The 19,075-nt window shown below is 42.3% G+C and overlaps 1 protein-coding gene across 1 annotated transcript in view; it reads left to right on the plus strand.

Moving 5' to 3' along the window:
• Positions 1–19,075, plus strand: part of MGAT4D (MGAT4 family member D) — a 153,034-nt gene that overhangs the window by 112,978 nt on the left and 20,981 nt on the right. Inside the window, exons 8-11 of the mRNA XM_075860422.1 lie at positions 1,181–1,295; positions 16,045–16,175; positions 18,287–18,394; positions 18,757–18,950. Of these exons, the coding sequence (XP_075716537.1) occupies positions 1,181–1,295; positions 16,045–16,175; positions 18,287–18,394; positions 18,757–18,950 (548 nt within the window). The remainder of the gene's footprint in view (positions 1–1,180; positions 1,296–16,044; positions 16,176–18,286; positions 18,395–18,756; positions 18,951–19,075) is intronic.

The raw sequence follows: 19,075 nt of genomic DNA on the forward strand, positions 1-19,075 counted from the left end.
TTTACTTCACTGAAGAGTTTATTTATATTAGTAAATGGGGTTTAGGGAAGAACCATAGCAGCATACATGTGGGTTGACAATTGAATTTGAGTGTACTTGAAGCCAGTCCTGTAGTGGGGATAAAAAGGATTCAAAGGAATGAAGGGGCATATATCAATAGATTTTCCATTATTATTATTAAGGGGGTTTTCCCAGAATCATAATTTATCACCTATCCACAGGATAGGTGATCATTTTCTGATTGCTAGGGGCCCCACCGCTTGGGCTCCCACCAATCTGTGAGAACGGCGGATTCGAACCCCTTTTGGTGGGAGCCCCAGCGGTGGGATTTGCGCATGCTCGACCGCAGTAAGTAGGATATTGAATAGAGCAGCGGTCGAGCATGCGCGCTGCCATTCCATTCAAAGTCTATGGGAATGGCGCAAACAGCCGGTTGGCCAGCTATAGTGTATAGGGGTGTACCGCACGGCCGAAAACTGCAATGCAAAACCACTTGCTGTTTTACTGCCATTTGCTGTGGTTTCTTCGCTGTCTGCAAATCGCAGTAAAATTCATGCGTCGTCGTAGTATAGGTTTTGGTCGCGCAACAATAAAAACGTGAGAAAACTGCATCATGTGAATATATTCTAAAGCATACTGATTGGTTAATTAGCTGAATATGAAGTTGGCGCTAGTGTGTGTGTGTGTCTCTCTGAGATTGGATTGTGAGCCCTGATGAGGTTCTGATGTGAATTGTGAATGAGAATGTCTGTACAGCGCTGCAGAATATGTTGGTATAACATATTCATGAAGAATAAGCCTTTCCAATTACATGGTTTAAAAAAAAAAAAAAATCCCTTCCTCCCTTTTTGCAGCCCTCATGTAGGGCCTTTCTCAAGCAATACAATGGTGTACAAGGCAAGTATAAATATAGTAGTTCTAGTTATGATGTAATTTTGTTGATATGCTCAAGTCACATTTGATGTTACTTTTCATCTTTTATTAGGGTCAAACTCTGTAGCAGCCTGTTAGAAGTTCATAAGTAGAGTCTGGTGACCAGTAACCCCATTATATTATGTTGTAGTAATGTCCTAAGTGCTTTATATGTCCATGAAACTTTGTGCACATTATTGCTTTCTTTCCTCTGTGTTACATTGCATTTGCATTCAAATTTTTATCACTGACTTCTCACTTTTAACAGCTGGAAGATGACATTATTGCCAAACCCGATTATTTCCAATACATCAAGGACTTTGCTACCAAACAAGCTTCTGATGATTGGCTTATACTTGAGTTCTCGCAGCTTGGATTTATTGGTGAGTTTGTGACAGAGCCGCAAAAAGACCGTTTTAATTTGCTTTGTACACCTTTTTGAAAATATATTTATTTTACTTTTTACCATACAGCTTCTATGTATAATGTACACCCACAAGCTGTTTTGTTCTCTCTCAGCCAAATATGTCAGTTTAGCTGTACTGACTGCTCTGCTAAGAACGGGTCCTGCGTTTTTTTGACTAACAGGATCAAGCTAATATCGATCACATTTAAGTTCTAAAGTTGATTAAAAAAAATAAAAAAATCTTTCCTTAGGTCTACGTAGCCTTTATATACTCCAGGAGCACTTCTTAATGAATACATCCACATGTCCACAGTCTTCAATAGCCTAATGTTTGCTAAAAGATTGTCCTTTTGGCATATATGTTTGACCTGTATAAGTCGGTACTCCTTTTTTAACTGCATTAAAAATTTAGATAATGCAGTTCCGTACAAAAAAATCTTCAAAAACACATATGGCGGTGGAATTTTTTTACATTTATTTTTTCAATGGCAGATGTAAGAAACTGTACAGACATATGTGTACTTGGAATATATTGAAAGTAGAACAAATCAGATTTTTTGAATTTGTGCACCATTTTTGGTAAACCTTATAGAATTTTCTGTGCAAGCTGTTGGCATGATATTCAAGCTATCCTATCTCAAACCAACAACCATTCAGCAGTCACAGATCATAATTCATCCGCATTCTGGTGTTTGATCTGGACAGCAACTTGAACCTATGATGTTGGCATCATTTTTTGAACATTTTTTTTTTTTCTAGGATGTTACACAGCTTAGAACATAAGCAGCAATTTCCCATATTTTGAATACAATTTCAAAAGCCTCTTCTTTTTTTTAGGTACCAGTTCAGTAGCAGCTTTGAGGGGCTCATATATTAGAAACCCCCATAAAACACCATTTTAGAAACTAGACCCCTCAAAGTATTCAAAACAGCATTTAGAAAGTTTATTAATTTAGGTGTTTCACAGGAATTTAAAGCAAAATAGAGGTGAAATTTACAAATTTCCTTTTTTTTGTCAGAAATCCTTTCTATTCCATTTTTTTTCTGTAAAACAGAAGGTTTTACCAGAGAAACGCAACTCATTACTTATTGCTCAGAGTCTGCAGTTTTGAGAAATATCCCACGTGTGGCCCTAGTGTGGTAATGGACTGCAGCACAGGCCTCCGAATCAAAGGAGGACCTAGTGGATTTTGAGGCCTTCTTTTTATTACGCACCATGTCCAGTTTGAAGAGATCTTGTCATAAACTGCTGGCTGGACAAACTGCAGAGCTCAAAAAGGCAGGAGTGATATTTGGCATGTATATTTTGCTGGATTGGTTTCTGGGTGCCATGTCACATTTGCAGGGCTTCTGAGGTACCAGTACAGGGGAAACCCCTTAAACGTGACCCCATTTTGGAAACTAAACCCCTTGAGGAAGTCATTGTAATTTTCATGGGGTGCATGTGATTTTTGATCAGTTTTTTATTCTATTTTTAAGAGGCGTGGTGACTAAAAAACAGCAATTCTACTTTTGATTTTTATTCCTTTTTTTTTACAGCGTTCACCGTGCGCTATAAATGACATATTCAATTTATTTTGCTGGCCGATAAGATTACGGCGATACCATATGTTTATAGTTTTTTTTTTAGGTCTTAAGGTGTTTGCACAATTAAAATAATTTTCGTTTTTGTTTTGCCTTAGGGTTCACATCACCGTTCGCTTTCCGTTCCGGGGTTCCATCGGAGGTTTCCATCGGGTGAACCCCGCAACGGAAAGTGAAAGTGAAACCACAACTTCCATTTCAGTCACCATTGATATCAATGGTGACGGAAACATCGCTAATGGTTTCCGTTCGTCACCATTCCGGCAGATTTACGGTTTTCTGACGGAATCAATAGCGCAGTCGACTCCGCTATTGATTCCGTCGTTTGTCCTGCCATAGCAACCATCGGCAGCCCGCGATCTTGTCGCATGGCCTTCGATGGTGTTCTAACTCCTTAGAAGCCGCGAATGCTATTGAACACTGCTCCTGAGGGGTTAATCGGCGGGGACCACCACCATCTGTCCCTGGGAAAAGAGCATGTGACCACTGCTGTATGTGACCGCAGTTGTCACAGCTCAAAAATGTGTCGGGCGAGGGGGGTGGAATGGCGGTTATTCTCGTGATCTACTGTTAGGTCACTGACCTAATAGTACGTCATGGAGCAAGAAGGGGTTAATGAAGGCCATTTTGAGAAGTTGATACATTTTTCATACACTGGAGCAATAAAAAAAAAAAAAATAATTTTGGTGGTGAAGATAGAAGGGAATCTTCAATACACAACTTCATTGGAGTACCTGAGAAATTCTATAGAATTTTTTTTTTATACATTGCATAGTACAGATTGAAGCATCTATCTCAACGCTGAAAGCAAGCTAGACTAATATCGCATGACCTTGTATTTCATGTAAGTGCTTCGGAAAAGCACTCTTAGAAGGCTTGCCAAATTACAATATCTAATGCCATTGATCGAGAAAAAGGTTAATATTCAAGGTCTAAAACGAATCTACTAAATGCATGGATTTGTGGTTTCCTCTATTATAAATGTTTACATTGCGCAACAGATAAATTATATATGTTTTTTTTTTATTCTCTGTGCCTGTATTTGCTCAATGGGCCATTCTTGTCAATGAGTGAACTTTCTGATACCTACAGGAACCCAGGCAACACACACTCAACATTTAAATTGCAACACTAAGAAGGGCAAGCCGTAAGTTCTGCATATCGAGGAAGTAGCAGGGATTGCTAAGAACTGCAAATGTTTACATTTTCAGGCACCTAGCTCCAATCTGTGGCATGTGGGAGGGGCATAAAAACTAGATTGAAAGCAAAGTTTTTTTGGCCACGTGAAACCTCAAAAATTAGATCAAGTTGTCATAAACTGAGAGGGACGGATTTCTTGACTGGACAGACCTTGGTTTATCACTCTGGCAGATCGCTACGCGCCTAGGCCGAGATGTCAGCACTGTTCAACAATGTGTGTCCCGGAGGTTGGGAGAACAACAAACAGGAATGACAGCTAGAGGTTCACAGAGATGAACCTCTGCACAAACAGATTGTCTGATTGGAAGAATGACGCGTGGTGATCCATTCTGTACTGCAAGTGAATTCGGACATCACATCCCAAGCCTAGGGCGGCAACCAGTGTCGAAAAAAACGATCAGAAGGCATTTGTACGACATTGGGCTAGGAGCCAGACGTCCAGCTATAGGTGTTCAATTGAACACACGCCGCGAGATTATGAGGTAAACGAGATTTCGTATCCGTTGCTGTAAATCTCACAGAAAAGATTCAGAAGTGTCGGGATTCTGAGTACACATGACGTCCAGGCTGGATGGTTATGTGTATTCATTATCAGGACACTGTAGTAATGTTAGGGCTTGTGTATGAGGCTTCACATAGCGATATAACTATATCGCTAGTGCAGTGTAAATGAATGGAGAGGAGTGCATGATGCCGATTCGTCAGCGTCATACACTCCTCTGTACAACACCCACTTGGTCGAAAGTAAAAGTACGCCCACTTGGGCATTAAGAAAGCTCATTAGCATAAACCAAAATCGCTCCTAACGTTGTGAAAAAAGATCGTTTTTTTAAATAAAAAGCATTATTGTCACCTACATTACAGCGCCCATCTCCTTATATAGGAGATACGACATTTATAATGTGGTGACAGTCTCTTTAAGGCCTTATTCACATGAACGTGTCCGTTTTGCGCGCGCAAAAGTTCAGTGTGGCATCCGCATATGGTGCGTGGCTGGGTTCACACACATTTTTTACAGGAGGAAAATCTGCCTCAAAATTCCGTTTGGAATTTTGAGGCAGATTTTCCTCTGCCTGCACACCGCTTTACGCTGCGTTTTTTCGCCCACGGCCATTGAGCGCCGCGGGCATAAAACGCCACAAAGTATGCTTTCTCTGCCTCCCATTGATGTCAAAAGGTCGCAAAAGGTCCACATGTCATCAGCATATGGTGAGCGGCTGCGTGATTTTCATGCAGCCGGCATCATTATGGCACTCTGTTTTTATGTTTACAAACAGAAAAGCACGAGGTGCTTTTCTGTTTTCATTCAGTTATTTTACTACTGTAGTGCGCATCACGCACGGCACCCGGAAGTGCTTCCGTGTGCCGTGCGCGATTTGCACACACCCATTGACTTCAATGGGTGTGTGCTGCCGAAACACGGGCAAGTATAGGACATGTCGTTGAGTGTCACGCAGCGTATGTGAAATTCACTGACAGTCTGAACGGCCCCATTCACTAACATAGGTCCGTGCGACGCGCGTGATTTCCACGCGCGTAACACGGACATAATGGTAATGATCTTATAGTGAGAAGAAATTGATGGCCTATCTTCAGGATAGGCATTTAATATCTGATTGGTGAGGGTCTGATTCTCGGTACCCTCGCCAATCATCTGTTTTGAAGTGGCTTCAGCGCACATGCGAGCAATATTTCCCTTTTATTCCTTGCCTGCTCCGTACTGTGAATTGTCGACAAACTTGTATCGGCAGTTCATCGTATTACAACCTTTTCCCATTCAAGTGTCGGCGATTCGCTGTACGAAGCATTGGCAGTGGTGAAGTTGAATTAGCGCATGCAGGAGTGCCGTGGCCCCTTCAAAACAGCTTATTGGTGGGGGTGCCGAGTAAGCATTTTGACCCCACAGGTGTTTCATAGATTTTATTAGAATTAGGCAGTGAAAATAAAAAATGTTTTTTTTTTTTTGTTTTTTTTTTAAATATGTAGTTTTAGCTCCCAATTTTTTATTTTTGCAAGGGCTAATAGAAGAAATTGAGTGACAAACTGTGCAGTGTTTTTTCTCCTGAGTATGGCAATATCCCGTATGTGGCACTAAACTCCTGTATGGGCACCTGACTGGGCTCAGAAATGAAGGTGTGCCATTTGGCTTTTGAAGCATTGATTTTGTTGGATTAGTGTTTGGGCGCCATGTTGCAATTAGCCCCTGAGGTACCGGAGTACAGTGGAAACCCCCAAGAAGTGACCCCATTTTGGAAACCACACCCCTCCAAGGCATTTATCATTTGCATGGACATGACAGGGCTCAGAAGTGAAAGAGCACAATGCGTATTCGAGGCCTTGTTTGGTGATTTTCACAGCAGAGGCCCACAATTGCAGGGCTCTGAGGTCAAAGGCTGGGTTCACACGACCTATTTTCAGACGTAAACGAGGCGTATTATGCCTCGTTTTACGTCTGAAAATAAGGCTACAATACGTCGGCAAACATCTGCCCATTCATTTGAATGGGTTTGCCGACGTACTGTGCAGACAACCTGTCATTTACGCGTCGTCGTTTGACAGCTGTCAAACGACGACACGTAAAAATACAGCCTCGTCAAAAGAAGTGCAGGACACTTCTTTCAGACGTAATTTGAGCCGTTCTTCATTGAACTCAATGAAGTACAGCTCAAAATTTACGGCTGTCGGAGAAGCCTCGCAAAATGTGAGGAGGAGCTTTTACGTCTGAAACGAGGCAGCTGTTTTCTCCTGAAAACAGTCTGTCTTTTCAGACGTAAAAGCCTGCTACCATGTGCACATACCCAAATAGTAAAACAAACTCACATGAAGTGACCCCAACCTTGGAAACCACACCCTCAAGGCATTTATGAAGGGTGTAGTGAGCATTTAGATCTCAGGTGTTTACCAGAAATCAATGCGCAACAGATGGGCAAAGTGAAAATTGCTATTTTCCACTGATATGCAATTTTAATGCGCAATATCCTGTTCACACAGCTTGTACCACAGAAGACACATACCTCATACACTGTTAAGCAAGTTCTCGCAGGTATAGCCATGGCATACATGTTGTACTTGTGTTTTGAGCACACTATATGAATCCGAAGGGAGGTAGCGCTGTTTGCCTTTTGGAGCTCGGATTTTGTTTGTAGTAGTTTTGTTTGGGGTTTTACTGGTATTTACTGTAAAAATTGTTCAGGAATGGCTTGAGAAATGTGACAAAGCGTTTGCTTGCCTTCCAAATTTTCCAGATTTCAATCCAATCAAGCATCTGTGGGATGTGCTGGAAAAACAAGTACGATTCATTGAGGCCCCAACTCGCAAGTTACAGGACTTAACCACTTCCCTCCGCAGCCATTATTTGTTTTTTAATTTTCGCCATAACGTTTTTTATTTTTCTGTAAATGTAGCGGTATGAGGGCTTGATTTTTGCGGCATTGTAGTCTTTCACGGCACCAATTGTTGTACCATTAAATTGTACTTGGAAACTGAAAAAAATGTCTTTGTTGGGTAGAATGGGGAAAAAACAGTGATTCCTTCATTGTTTTTTGGGTTTTGTTTTTAATGCATTCACCGTGTGGTAACAAATGACATGTCAACTTTATTCTGCGGGGCAGTACAACTACGGCAATACCAAATTTAAAAAAGTTTTATGTTTTACTACTTTTACCAGGAAAACATGAATTTGTTTTGTGTCGGCATATTCTGAGAGCCATAACATTTTTTTTCGTCGATTTGAGTGGTGTGAGGGTTTGTTTTTTGTGGGGTGAACTATAGTTTTACTCATTATTTTCGGGAGACTTGGTGACCAGAAAACAGCAATTCTGGAGGCTTTACATTTTTTGTATAAATTTTATTTTTACTGCGTTCACCTTGCAGGTTAAATAATGTTACATGGGACATTGGAGGTGGCCATCCCATCGGTCTAAGGACTTAAAGAGGCTCATTATGTGCCCTATCTTCTACATAATGTGATCGGCGCTGTAATGTAGATAACAGCAGTGGTTTTTATTTAGAAAAACAATCATTTTTGACCAAAACATAAGCAGCAGTTCCTTTAACCCCCTCCCAACATCTGTCATACATATACGGTGGAGGCTGGGAGGGAAATTGTCGAGAGGGTTCACGGCCTGAACTCGTTTCTTAAGTTGCATGTTTCGGCAGTTTGTTACAGCTGAAACTTCACTGCAACAAGCTGGATCCTGCTCATTTAACTTCTTAAAGAGACTGTCACCACATTATAAGTGGCCTATCTTCTACATAGTGTGATCGGCGCTGTAATGTGGATTACACAGCACATAGTGATCTTGCTAGATCACTATGTGCAGTCACGTACTCACATATTAACGTTACTGAAGTGTCCTGACAGTGAATAGCCATCACTACCAGCCAGGACGGGATGTCTATTCAGATTCCTGACAATTCTGTAACGTTTGTGTGAAATTTACAGCACAGCAAGTGTAATCTCGCGAGATCACACTGTAAACTGGCATTTAAAAAGAGATTACACTTGCCTTGCTGTAAATCTCACACAAACATTTCCGAAGTGTCAGGATTCTGAATAGACATCCCGTCCTGGCTGGTAGTGATGTCTATTCACTGTCAGGACACTTCGGTAACGTTAATATGTGAGTACGTGACTGCACATAGTGATCTAGCAAGATCACTATGTGCTGTGTAAATGAATGGGGGGGGAAGTGTATGACACTGATTGGTCAATTGTGCAATAAATATAATACATAATCATCATAGTCACCTACCACCAGGTATACAACACGTCCCTATTTTATATATTGAATTAATTTCAGGCAGTAAGAATAAATACGACATGATTTATGATTATTAGATGGATAAAATTTAATATTTTCATTATCTTTATTGCCTAAAATCTATTCTTTATACTACCACTATATACTATACATACTAACAATGCCGTCCTATATATCATACACATGAACATGCACACCCACCGATCACACATTACACAACAATCACTCACAGACGCCATAACTTTTTTGTACAATAACTCCTGGCAGAACTTTCTGCTGAGACAAAACCACGCCCACATCACAGCCATGCCTTCGACAATATTGCTTTACTGCAGCTCCTGGGGGTGTTTGTTTACTACACACAGTAATGGAGAGTGTGGCACTGCTGAGCAGCTGCTGTATGCCAGATTCAGTGGCTGCTTATTAACTCAGAATACAGCAGCCGCTCAGTAGTGGTGTTCGCTTTCTCTTATCTATTTAGGTCTGTAAAATCTGCCAATGCAGCTATAGCGGCCGCGGGCATCCAGTTTACTTGACCTCCCGACGCCCGCAGCCATGGATCTGTGAGCGCTGGTCCCCATCTCCTTCCTAGGAGACGCCAGCGCTCACTTGCGCTCCGGTCCGCTGTGTCCCGTAGGGTGTGCGCACGCGCGCTCGTGCCCGCTCTTAAAGGGCCAGCACGTGCACATGAAAACAATCATCATCATCAACTCACATGATTTCCTGGACTATAAGAAGGCCATTGCCCTTCTGATCCTTGCCTGAGCGTTGTTTGTCATATCCTAGTTTGTCTAAGCAAATGGTCTCCTAGTGTTTTCCAGTTCCAGTGTTCCCTGTTCCTGTATCCCGTGCTATCCTGGTCAAGTGCCATGCTGTGCTGTAGTTGTGCTGTATCTACGCCTGTCCTGCTGCTCCACACCTGACATCTACCCGCTGCCTAGTCCCAGCCGAGCCTGCCTTGCTACTGTCCGAGCTGCCACAGGTACCTTATACGAACTGTGGACTGTGACCTGCGCCCTGTTGGCCAGCTGCCATACCGCCAAGGCGGTACGGCCCAGTGGGTCCACGAACCCAACATGACAGCAGCCTTATCCCCAAGAACTGAACAGTGAATTAACCTATGTTGGGCTCATGGGTAGGCTCTCTCCTTTTGATGAGAGGAAGCAATTCTTACTCTCTGCCACTCGATTTTTATACAGAGGCGCTCGACCTTATCTCTCTTCTCCCCCTTCCCGTCTCACTGCATGCCTGACTGGATTGCCAGTTTGGCCCTGTCCCCTCCCCCTGCGTGTTTTTTCCCCCCTCTCAACACTCTGATCTGCCATGTACAATCCCCTCCCTGCCTCCTATATGTCTCTAAGGCCCAGTTTACACAGGATTTTTGGCGTCGGTAACCACGTCAATTTTTTTTTTTTTTAATCATGCCTTATCTTGGAGTTTTCCTCTCCTTGAAGTTCTGTTGAAATCAATGGGTGGCAGGGGGAAAAAAACGTGCTTTTCGTTTGGAGCGTTATTCGATGAGGTTTTTGAGAAAAAACTATGGGAAAAAAAAAGGGTCAAAAAGGATTTTGTTTGAAAGTTTGGCTAAAAATATCTGGAAGGAATTTTGAGGCAGATTTTTTTTTTCTGCTTGGCAAAAAACGCCATGTGCACATACCCTAGCACTGAGAGAAGAGAGGGAGATGGCCATGAGCAGTGTTCTGTCAGAAACAGGAGGATAACCAGCTAGGTGAAGAAGTTACACTACAGCAGTAAAATAGGAAATAAAAAAATTTCAGTGCAGAGGTGTCTGCTTTAAAGAGGCTCTGTCACCAGATTTTGCAACCCCTATCTGCTATTGCAGCAGATCGGCGCTGCAATGTAGATTACAGTAACGTTTTTATTTTTAAAAAACGAGCATTTTTGGCCAAGTTATGACCATTTTCGTATTTATGCAAATGAGGCTTGCAAAAGTACAACTGGGCGTGTTGAAAAGTAAAAGTACAACTGGGCGTGTATTATGTGCGTACATCGGGGCGTGTTTACTACTTTTACTAGCTGGCCGTTCTGACGAGAAGTATCATCCACTTCTCTTCACAACGCCCAGCTTCTGGCAGTGCAGACACAGCCGTGTTCTCCAGAGATCACGCTGTGTCGTCACTCACAGGTCCTGCATCGTGTCAGACGAGCGAGGACACCGACACCAGAGGCTACAGATGATTCTGCAGCAGCATCGACGTTTGCAGGTAAGTCGATGTAGCTACTTACCTGCAAACGCTGATGCTGCTGCAGAATCAACTGTAGCCTCTGGTGCCGACACGATGCAGGACCTGTGAGTGACGTCACAGATCTGCACTGCCAGAAGCTGGGCGTTCTGAAGAGAAGTGGATGATACTTCTCATCAGAAAGCCCAGCTAGTAAAAGTAGTAAACACGCCCCGATGTACGCACATAATACACGCCCAGTTGTACTTTTACTTTTCAACACGCCCAGTTGTACTTTTGCAAGCCTCATTTGCATAAATACGAAAATGGTCATAACTTGGCCAAAAATGCTCGTTTTTTAAAAATAAAAACGTTACTGTAATCTACATTGCAGCGCCGATCTGCTGCAATAGCAGATAGGGGCTGCAAAATCTGGTGACAGAGCCTCTTTAAGTATAGAAATATATGTTTTTGAAAAAAAATACAAAAGTATGCCTCAGCTGTATGACCATGAACACGTGTAAAAGGGGCCTTTAAAGCAGGGATTTTAGATGAGCATCTGGTACTTTACAGTGAGAAAGATTAGGCTAATGTCCTGGTCGTTACTTGTGCAACTCCTCTCCAGTATTAGATCACTTTCATGCTCACATTGCCCATCTTCGTTTCACCTATTGTGTATTAATATAAAAGACTATTTACATAGGCATTGTGCCATTAGCACATGCTGCCCTTTTTGGATGGTGTGTTTTATGTTTGCCAGCAGGATTTTGTGACATTTTCTGCTTTCCTTTTTAAAAAATTTTTTTTTTGTGTGCAGATTTAAAGGGGCTGTCCACTACTGAACAACTGATGACCTGTCCACCGAATAAGTCCTCAGCACATGATCTGTGGGGGTCCGACACCCGCACCATTAAGCCGCTTTGGCTGCCTCCAAGCACCGGGCGTACATGCCAGAAGCAGTTGGCTCCGGCCACTGAATAGCGGCGAGCTTCCGTACTGCAGCTCTGTTCCTATTCACGTGTATAGGAGGAGAACTGCAGTTCGGCAGCACGGCCACTATGCTATGTACGGAGCCAACTGCTTCTGGCTCCATACATAGAATAATGGGCCATAACATTCGGTGCCAGGAGATAGCCGAGGCGGCTTGATGGTGCGGGGTCCGGGTGTCGGACCCCCACAGATCATGTACTGATCCGGTGGATAGGTCATTAGTTGTTCAGTAGTGGACAACCCCTTTAAGGAATACACAGGCTTTAATTATTTCAGAATTTTGAGAACTTGTGCTGCAATTGTCAAATGTTTTTTTTTCTGCTGGTCAGAATATAATACATCTTTTAGAACTGTTTTACCATTTTGTACATATATGTACTGGATTACATGTGCGCACATCTCAAAAAGGTTTACAAATAATTGTCCTGAAGGGTCCTTTTAAGTGTAACTAAACCTTCAACAAACTCCTGACATGTCCGAAATGTTGATTGGTGGGAGTCAGAGCACTGAGACCCCCACCGATCGCTAAAACGAAGCTGCAGAAGTGCTCGAATGAGCGCTGAAATGCTTAGTTTCCGATCAGCTGTTTTTGTAAATCTGATGTAGCAGTGTACGGGACCATAGACTTTCTATTGAGTCCGTACACCGCTACATCGGCTTTCCGAGAAAAGCCGTTCAGAAACAAAGTGGCTCAGTGCCCACCCGAGCACATCTGCCGCTTTGTTTTGGTGATCGGTGGGGGTCTCATTTTGACCCGTTTTGCATCCGTTTTTTTCCCTGTCCGTTTTAAAATCGGATGAATTTCATTTACATTGTTGCCACACACAGCCCTCTGTAGATAATGCCACAGCCCCCCTGGTAGGTAATGCCACCCAGCCCCCTGCAGGTAATGCCACCCAGCCCCCTGCAGGTAATGCCACCCAGCCCCCTGCAGGTAATGCCACCCAGCCCCCTGCAGGTAATGCCACCCAGCCCCCTGCAGGTAATGCCACCCAGCCCCCTGTAGGTAATGCCACCCAGCCGCCTGTAGGCAATGCCACCCAGCCCCCTGTAGGCAATGCCACCCAGCCCCCTGTAGGCAATGCCACCCAGCTCCCTGTAGGTAATGCCACCAAGTCCCCTGTAGGTAATGCCACACAGCCCCCTGTAGGTTGCACCCATCCCCCCCCCCTTCCAGGAGAAGTCACTGACGTCAATGTCCATATATGGACAGTGTAGTCACTGACTTCTCCTGGAGAGGAATCCCCGGCCACAGGGTCGGGGATTCCGCTTAAGAAGTGAGTGACTACACTGTCCATCTATGGACACAGCGACGTCACTCACTTCTCCTGTAGCGGAATCCCCGACCACAGGGTCGGGGACTCCGCTTCAGAAGTGAGTGACGTCGCTGTGTCCATAGATGGACAGTGTAGTCACTCACTTCTCCTGTAGCGGAATCCCCAATCACCTGGGGATTGGGGATTCCGACTCCTACTGGGAGTAAAAAAAGACCCTCCTCCTCCTCACATGCACTGTGAGGAGGAGGAGAGAGAGCGCGAGCGACGGAAGACACGGCCATCACTCGGGTCACGTTCCGGTGATGGCCGTGTATTACCCGGCCCCATAGACTTCTATAGGGGCCGGGTAAACGGCCGAAAATAGGTCATGTCCCATTTTTTGACGGCCAGGTTTCCCGGGCCATCAAAAAATCGGTCGTGTGAATATCCCCATTTAGAGGTCTATTGTTCCTACTGCTGCCGTATGACGGCCGTTTTATGAACGGCCGTCAGCCAGCCGGGAAACCTTGTCGTGTGAATAAGGGCTTAGTCTGAAAAATAGGGTATGCTAATCTAATAGTATAGCTGATATATTGTTATAGTAAATATGTGTTTCTATTGTGCTAAAAGGGTCATTAAAAGTTCAGCTTTGTTAGCCCAGACTCAAAACTAAGTAGTAAAATCTAGTTTTGGCTGGTTCGTAAAGGAGGGGGCATAGGGAGCATCTCTTTGTCCATTTCAGTTACACATCTGAGTGTATCCTACTAGTAATGTATGCATACTTCCTATCTTCTTATCAAGTGTGAATAGTATTTTAGAAAAATTCAACTCACTTGGAGCTAATTTTCCACAACATATGAAAATTCTCTGTCTGCCATATACTTCATTAAAGAGGGGGTGGGGGGGGGGGGCAGGGTTACCAGTGGTTCAAGTAATTATTTTATTGTTTTCATGGTTTGAGCCACTTAAAAATATTTTTTTTTAGGGGTCGTAAAACTTGTTCAACACAGTGTCGCCCAGAGCTGTACGTTTTCTATGGTATACTGCGGTTAGAATGACTGACTGACTCTTATATGGTGTTTGTTGCAAGGATACGTACACTGAATACCGAACAACAAAGGGCACAGCTTCTAAAGCACTACAGACTTACTGCTGTTGACAAAATCCTAATTTTATTTTTACAGTATGTAAGTAGACTGACATTACAAAGTCCTTTCCAGTGTAGACCAATTTTATGGATGATAAGTCTGAGAATATAACAAGTATTCTAGAAGGAATTGCACCTATTATGATTATCTTTCCTTTCTTGTGACATAAGGGTCATTTGATGCATTCTTTCTATAGATTCCTCTTGTTATTTCTGTAATAAGATAAGCCCACAAAATGAACTTTGCATTCTTACTACCAACTTTACTGATGTACACCTGTGCCCATACACACATATAAATAGAAGGTTGACAGTACAAAGGTTAATTTTCTGTGTTAAGAGACTGGCTTAATATTATCAGTTTTTTTTTCATTACAATGAGAGTGAGAGTGGTGCAACCTATGAAGGTAACATGGTTATTTTTTTTTATTTTGAATTAAACATCTATCCCTATGAACAATTTGAATGACCAAATGGGCGTTGTGGAGAGAAGTGTATGACGCTGACCAATCAGTGACCAATCAGCGTCATACACTTCTCTCCATTCATTTACACTGCAGATAGCGATATAGCTATATCGCTATGTGCAGTCACATAAACACACTATAACATTACTGCAGTGTCCTGACAATGAATATACATTACCTCCAGCCAGGACGGGATGCGTATTCAGAATCCTGACCACTTCTCTGCACGTCTCTGTGATTTACAGCATAGCAGGCGTAGTCTCGCGAGATTACGCTGTAAGCTGTCATTTACAGCGAGATCTCGCTATGCTGTGCTGTAAATCACAGAGACGCTACAGAAGTGGTCAGGATTCTGAATACACATCCCGTTCTGGCTGGAGGTAATGTATATTGATTGTCAGGACACTGCAGTAACGTTATAGTGTGTTTATGTGACTGCACATAGCGATATAGCTATATCACGATCTGCAGTGTAAATGAATGGAGAGAAGTGTATGACTCTGATTGGTCAGCGTCGTACACTTCTCTCCACAACGCCCACTTGGCCATATAGTAAAACCCGCCCAGATGTCCATTGAGAAACTCATTAGCTTGAAGCTAATCTAGGTCATAACTCCGTCAAAAATGATTGTTTTTCTAAATAAAAAAAACACTGCTGTAATCTACATTACAGCGCCGATCACATCATGTACAATATAGGCCACTTATAATGTGGTGTCAGAGCCTCTTTAAGCAATTTGTGTCCCATGGAAAACCTATGGCCTTGTTTACACAGTGCAGATTTGCTGCAGATTTTACATCTATTTTTTAAGTCAAAGCCAGGAACGGAACCTAAACAGAAGTAATATATAAAGAAAAAGACATGGTTCACGCGTAGCGTAAATACTAGAGTAAAAACGGATTTCAATACGCAAAATCCACAGCATATTACAGTAGTGGCAAAGTGGATGAGATTTGAACAAGCTGCGTACAAGAAAAACAGCTTTAAGGCTTTTCTTCATATACTTCTTCAGTTTAGCTCTGGTTTTGGCTGTGAACAAGGCCTGTAGTACTGCATGTTGTATTTGTTTATCCATTACAATTTTGTGAAAAAAAAATTGTTTTTTTTTTACTCTTTTATTTAAATTTTTTTATAGGAAAGCTGTTTAAGTGTAAAGATCTACCACATGTTGCTGAATTTTTTTTGATGTTCTACAAAGATAAACCCATAGACTGGCTCCTGGATCATTATCTCTGGGTAAAAGTGTGCAACCCTGAAAAAGATGCAGTAAGTGTTTCTTTTTTTTCTTTTTTTTCTCCCCATATTCCAAGAAAACATTATTTTAGTTTTTAAGACCAAGCACAATATGTATGATAGGCTCTATTCACATCTGCGTTGGAAGCTGTGTCACAGATTCCGTCACATTTGATGGAAAAAATAGCGCAGCAAGAGCAAAACTTGACATCATGACAGAGCCTGACAGACCAGTTAAGTCAATGGGGTCTGTCGGGACCGTTTGTGTCCATCATGTAACGGATCTGTAACAATTTGAATTCTGTTTTTTTGCTCCTATGACCGAACAGAAAAACTGAATTTACAACGCATATGTGAATTCAGCCAAAGACAGTTTGTAATAAAGTGTTTCAGGCAAGAAGTAAGGATTCTATAGTTCAGTAAAGATAATGACTACAGTTTTGTGGAAAAAGTATGTTACAAATGCAACATACAGTAGCATGTAGGACAACACAAGGCCACAATAGTTGTCACATCACTTAAAGTGAATGTCCTGTCTAACACCATGTGGTTTTTAGCTTGAAAATTCTTTGCTGGTTCATTTCTGATTTTCAATTTCCTACAGTTCCCCTGCATAGACCTATTTTTAAAGCATAAAATTATTGCTGCCTAGTGACAAAAATAGGGGGAGCCTACTGCTTTTTCATTGAGTTCAATGTATAAAACGTATGCAGTAAGCTCCTAAAGACTACCACTATACATGAGCCAACTCTAAGAAGACTAAATGACCTTTTACACGTGTTAATTTTTTTTTAAATATCTAGTATATGTTTGCAATCATTGGCCGCTGTAAACAATATGCAACGACTGTACGGTCAGCTAAAAAAGTGCCCTTTTGTCGTTGATCAAACCATTTATGATGACCTAATAATTATCGCTTGTTAGTGGTACACCCCCATCGTGTAAAGAGACATCTGCTAGTGGTTAGTAGATGAAACAGGAGGTGTGGAATTGTTGGGCGCAAAGACTAGCGGCCGTCATTTAGCTTTTTTAGGGACCTGACAGGTCCCCTTTTTAACATATGATTTATTGTTATATATAAATGCACGTCTTTCGAACTTTAACAACTCTCTATAAGGTCAATTGGCGCTCCTTTTTTACAAATTTATCCTTACGTGTAAAATGACCCTAATTCATACCTGTGATGATCTGATTGGTCCCCTCTTCTTCCTCATAGCTCACTTTGCTTTTCCCACTGCCCTCTATGTCAAATTCTTGGGATTGCCTAAATTTAGGAAACTTAGACTCCCAGGTTTCCCTTTCTACCCCCCTTGAGGACGATCTAACTTGGAACACCAGGGTTGATTCCCCCTGCTAATGCTACCAAAGCCAATTATGAATGGAGGCTCCCCTTAGTTGCTTTGAGATCAACTGAGCACCATCTCTTCTCAGCCTGGCTTCTATGGACACTCTCTAAAAACAGATTAACAATTTTCTCACTGCTTAAACCTGGCGGCCAAACCTATACAATGACTGCTGGTAGTCTAGAGACTTCCTCCCCTTTATGGCTCATTCACACTAACATGAATCTCGTCCGTGTGACGGCCGTTAAAACAACGGCCGTCACACGGACCCATGGATTTCAATGGGGCCGTTCACATGACCGTTTCAACGGAGCGTGTGAAACCTCCGTTGAAAAATAGGACATGTCCTATTTTCCTGCGTGTCACACATTCCTCCATAGACTGTTGTCTGTGGGGGATCCGTAACCACGCGTCCTGCACGGGTCCACCTCAGACGTGGAAAACTGCAGTTTTTCACGTCCGAGGTGGGCTACGTTTGTGTGAATGTAGCCTTACAGTCCCCCACTAATGACTAATGTTTTCTTAACTTTTTTTTCTTGCAAATTTTTTTTTACAATTATTGTTATTGAAGAAATATTACTACATTTTCTTTGCTGCCATGTTCTCCCTCCTCTTGTTTCCTTCTGCTTTCTCTGCCTCCTTTCTAGACTTGCACTTACTTTTCTACCGCTTCCTGCTAACCTTTGGTGTGTGAAACAATTTTATGGTTTAGGTAGCTTGAAGATTGATATAATTAATCTTCTTGAATGAACTGAACATATGATCTAGTACCAAACACATGAGATTTGCTATTCTTTCCAGAAACACTGTGACCGACAAAAGTCCAACTTGCGCATTCGGTATCGTCCATCCCTATTCCAGCATGTTGGGACCCATTCCTCATTGGTTGGAAAGATACAGAATTTAAAGGTATGTTCCTTATCACTTTAATTTCACAATTCAATTTTATAAAACTTGACTAGCCCTTTTAAATATGTAACCAATCTCCATGTACCATGGCCCACTCTTGACTGAACTTTCGCTGCCCTCTAGTGCTGTGCTATTTTGTTTAGGTTATAACCGAATCAAATGACAAGTTCCTCAAAAACAAAATACTATAGTTGTATTTCCCCAGTATATACTGGTAATTCTAATTTTAGATTAAAAATGCAAGAAAAATGTTCTTTGCTTATGTTACATAGATTTAGAAAAGCAATATGTTATACAGTGTTGCACTGTTTAGCTGCTTGCAATCAATTGCTTGTTTGCACTGTATGTTTCTTGACTGGTAGGACAAAGACTTTGACAAGAAAGTGTTACATAAGCCTCATCTGAATCCTACTGCTAAAGTCACCACCAGCCTGAAAGTTTACCAGCATTACACCCTGGAGAAAGCCTACATAGGTGAAGAGTTTTTCTGGTCTTTCTCTCCTTTGGCTGGGGACTTCATCCTATTTGAGTTTGAAGAACCTTTGCAACTAAATGGGTAAGTTCAGTCTGTAGTCTTCCATGACCCCACACATCTGGCTTTAAAGGGGTATTCCCATGGATATGCCATAAATGTCTGATAGGTGCGAATCCTAGAGCTGGGACCCGCATCTCCAGAATGAG

This window comes from Rhinoderma darwinii, chromosome 1 (genome assembly GCF_050947455.1).
Source record: "Rhinoderma darwinii isolate aRhiDar2 chromosome 1, aRhiDar2.hap1, whole genome shotgun sequence".
NCBI lineage: Eukaryota > Metazoa > Chordata > Amphibia > Anura > Rhinodermatidae > Rhinoderma > Rhinoderma darwinii.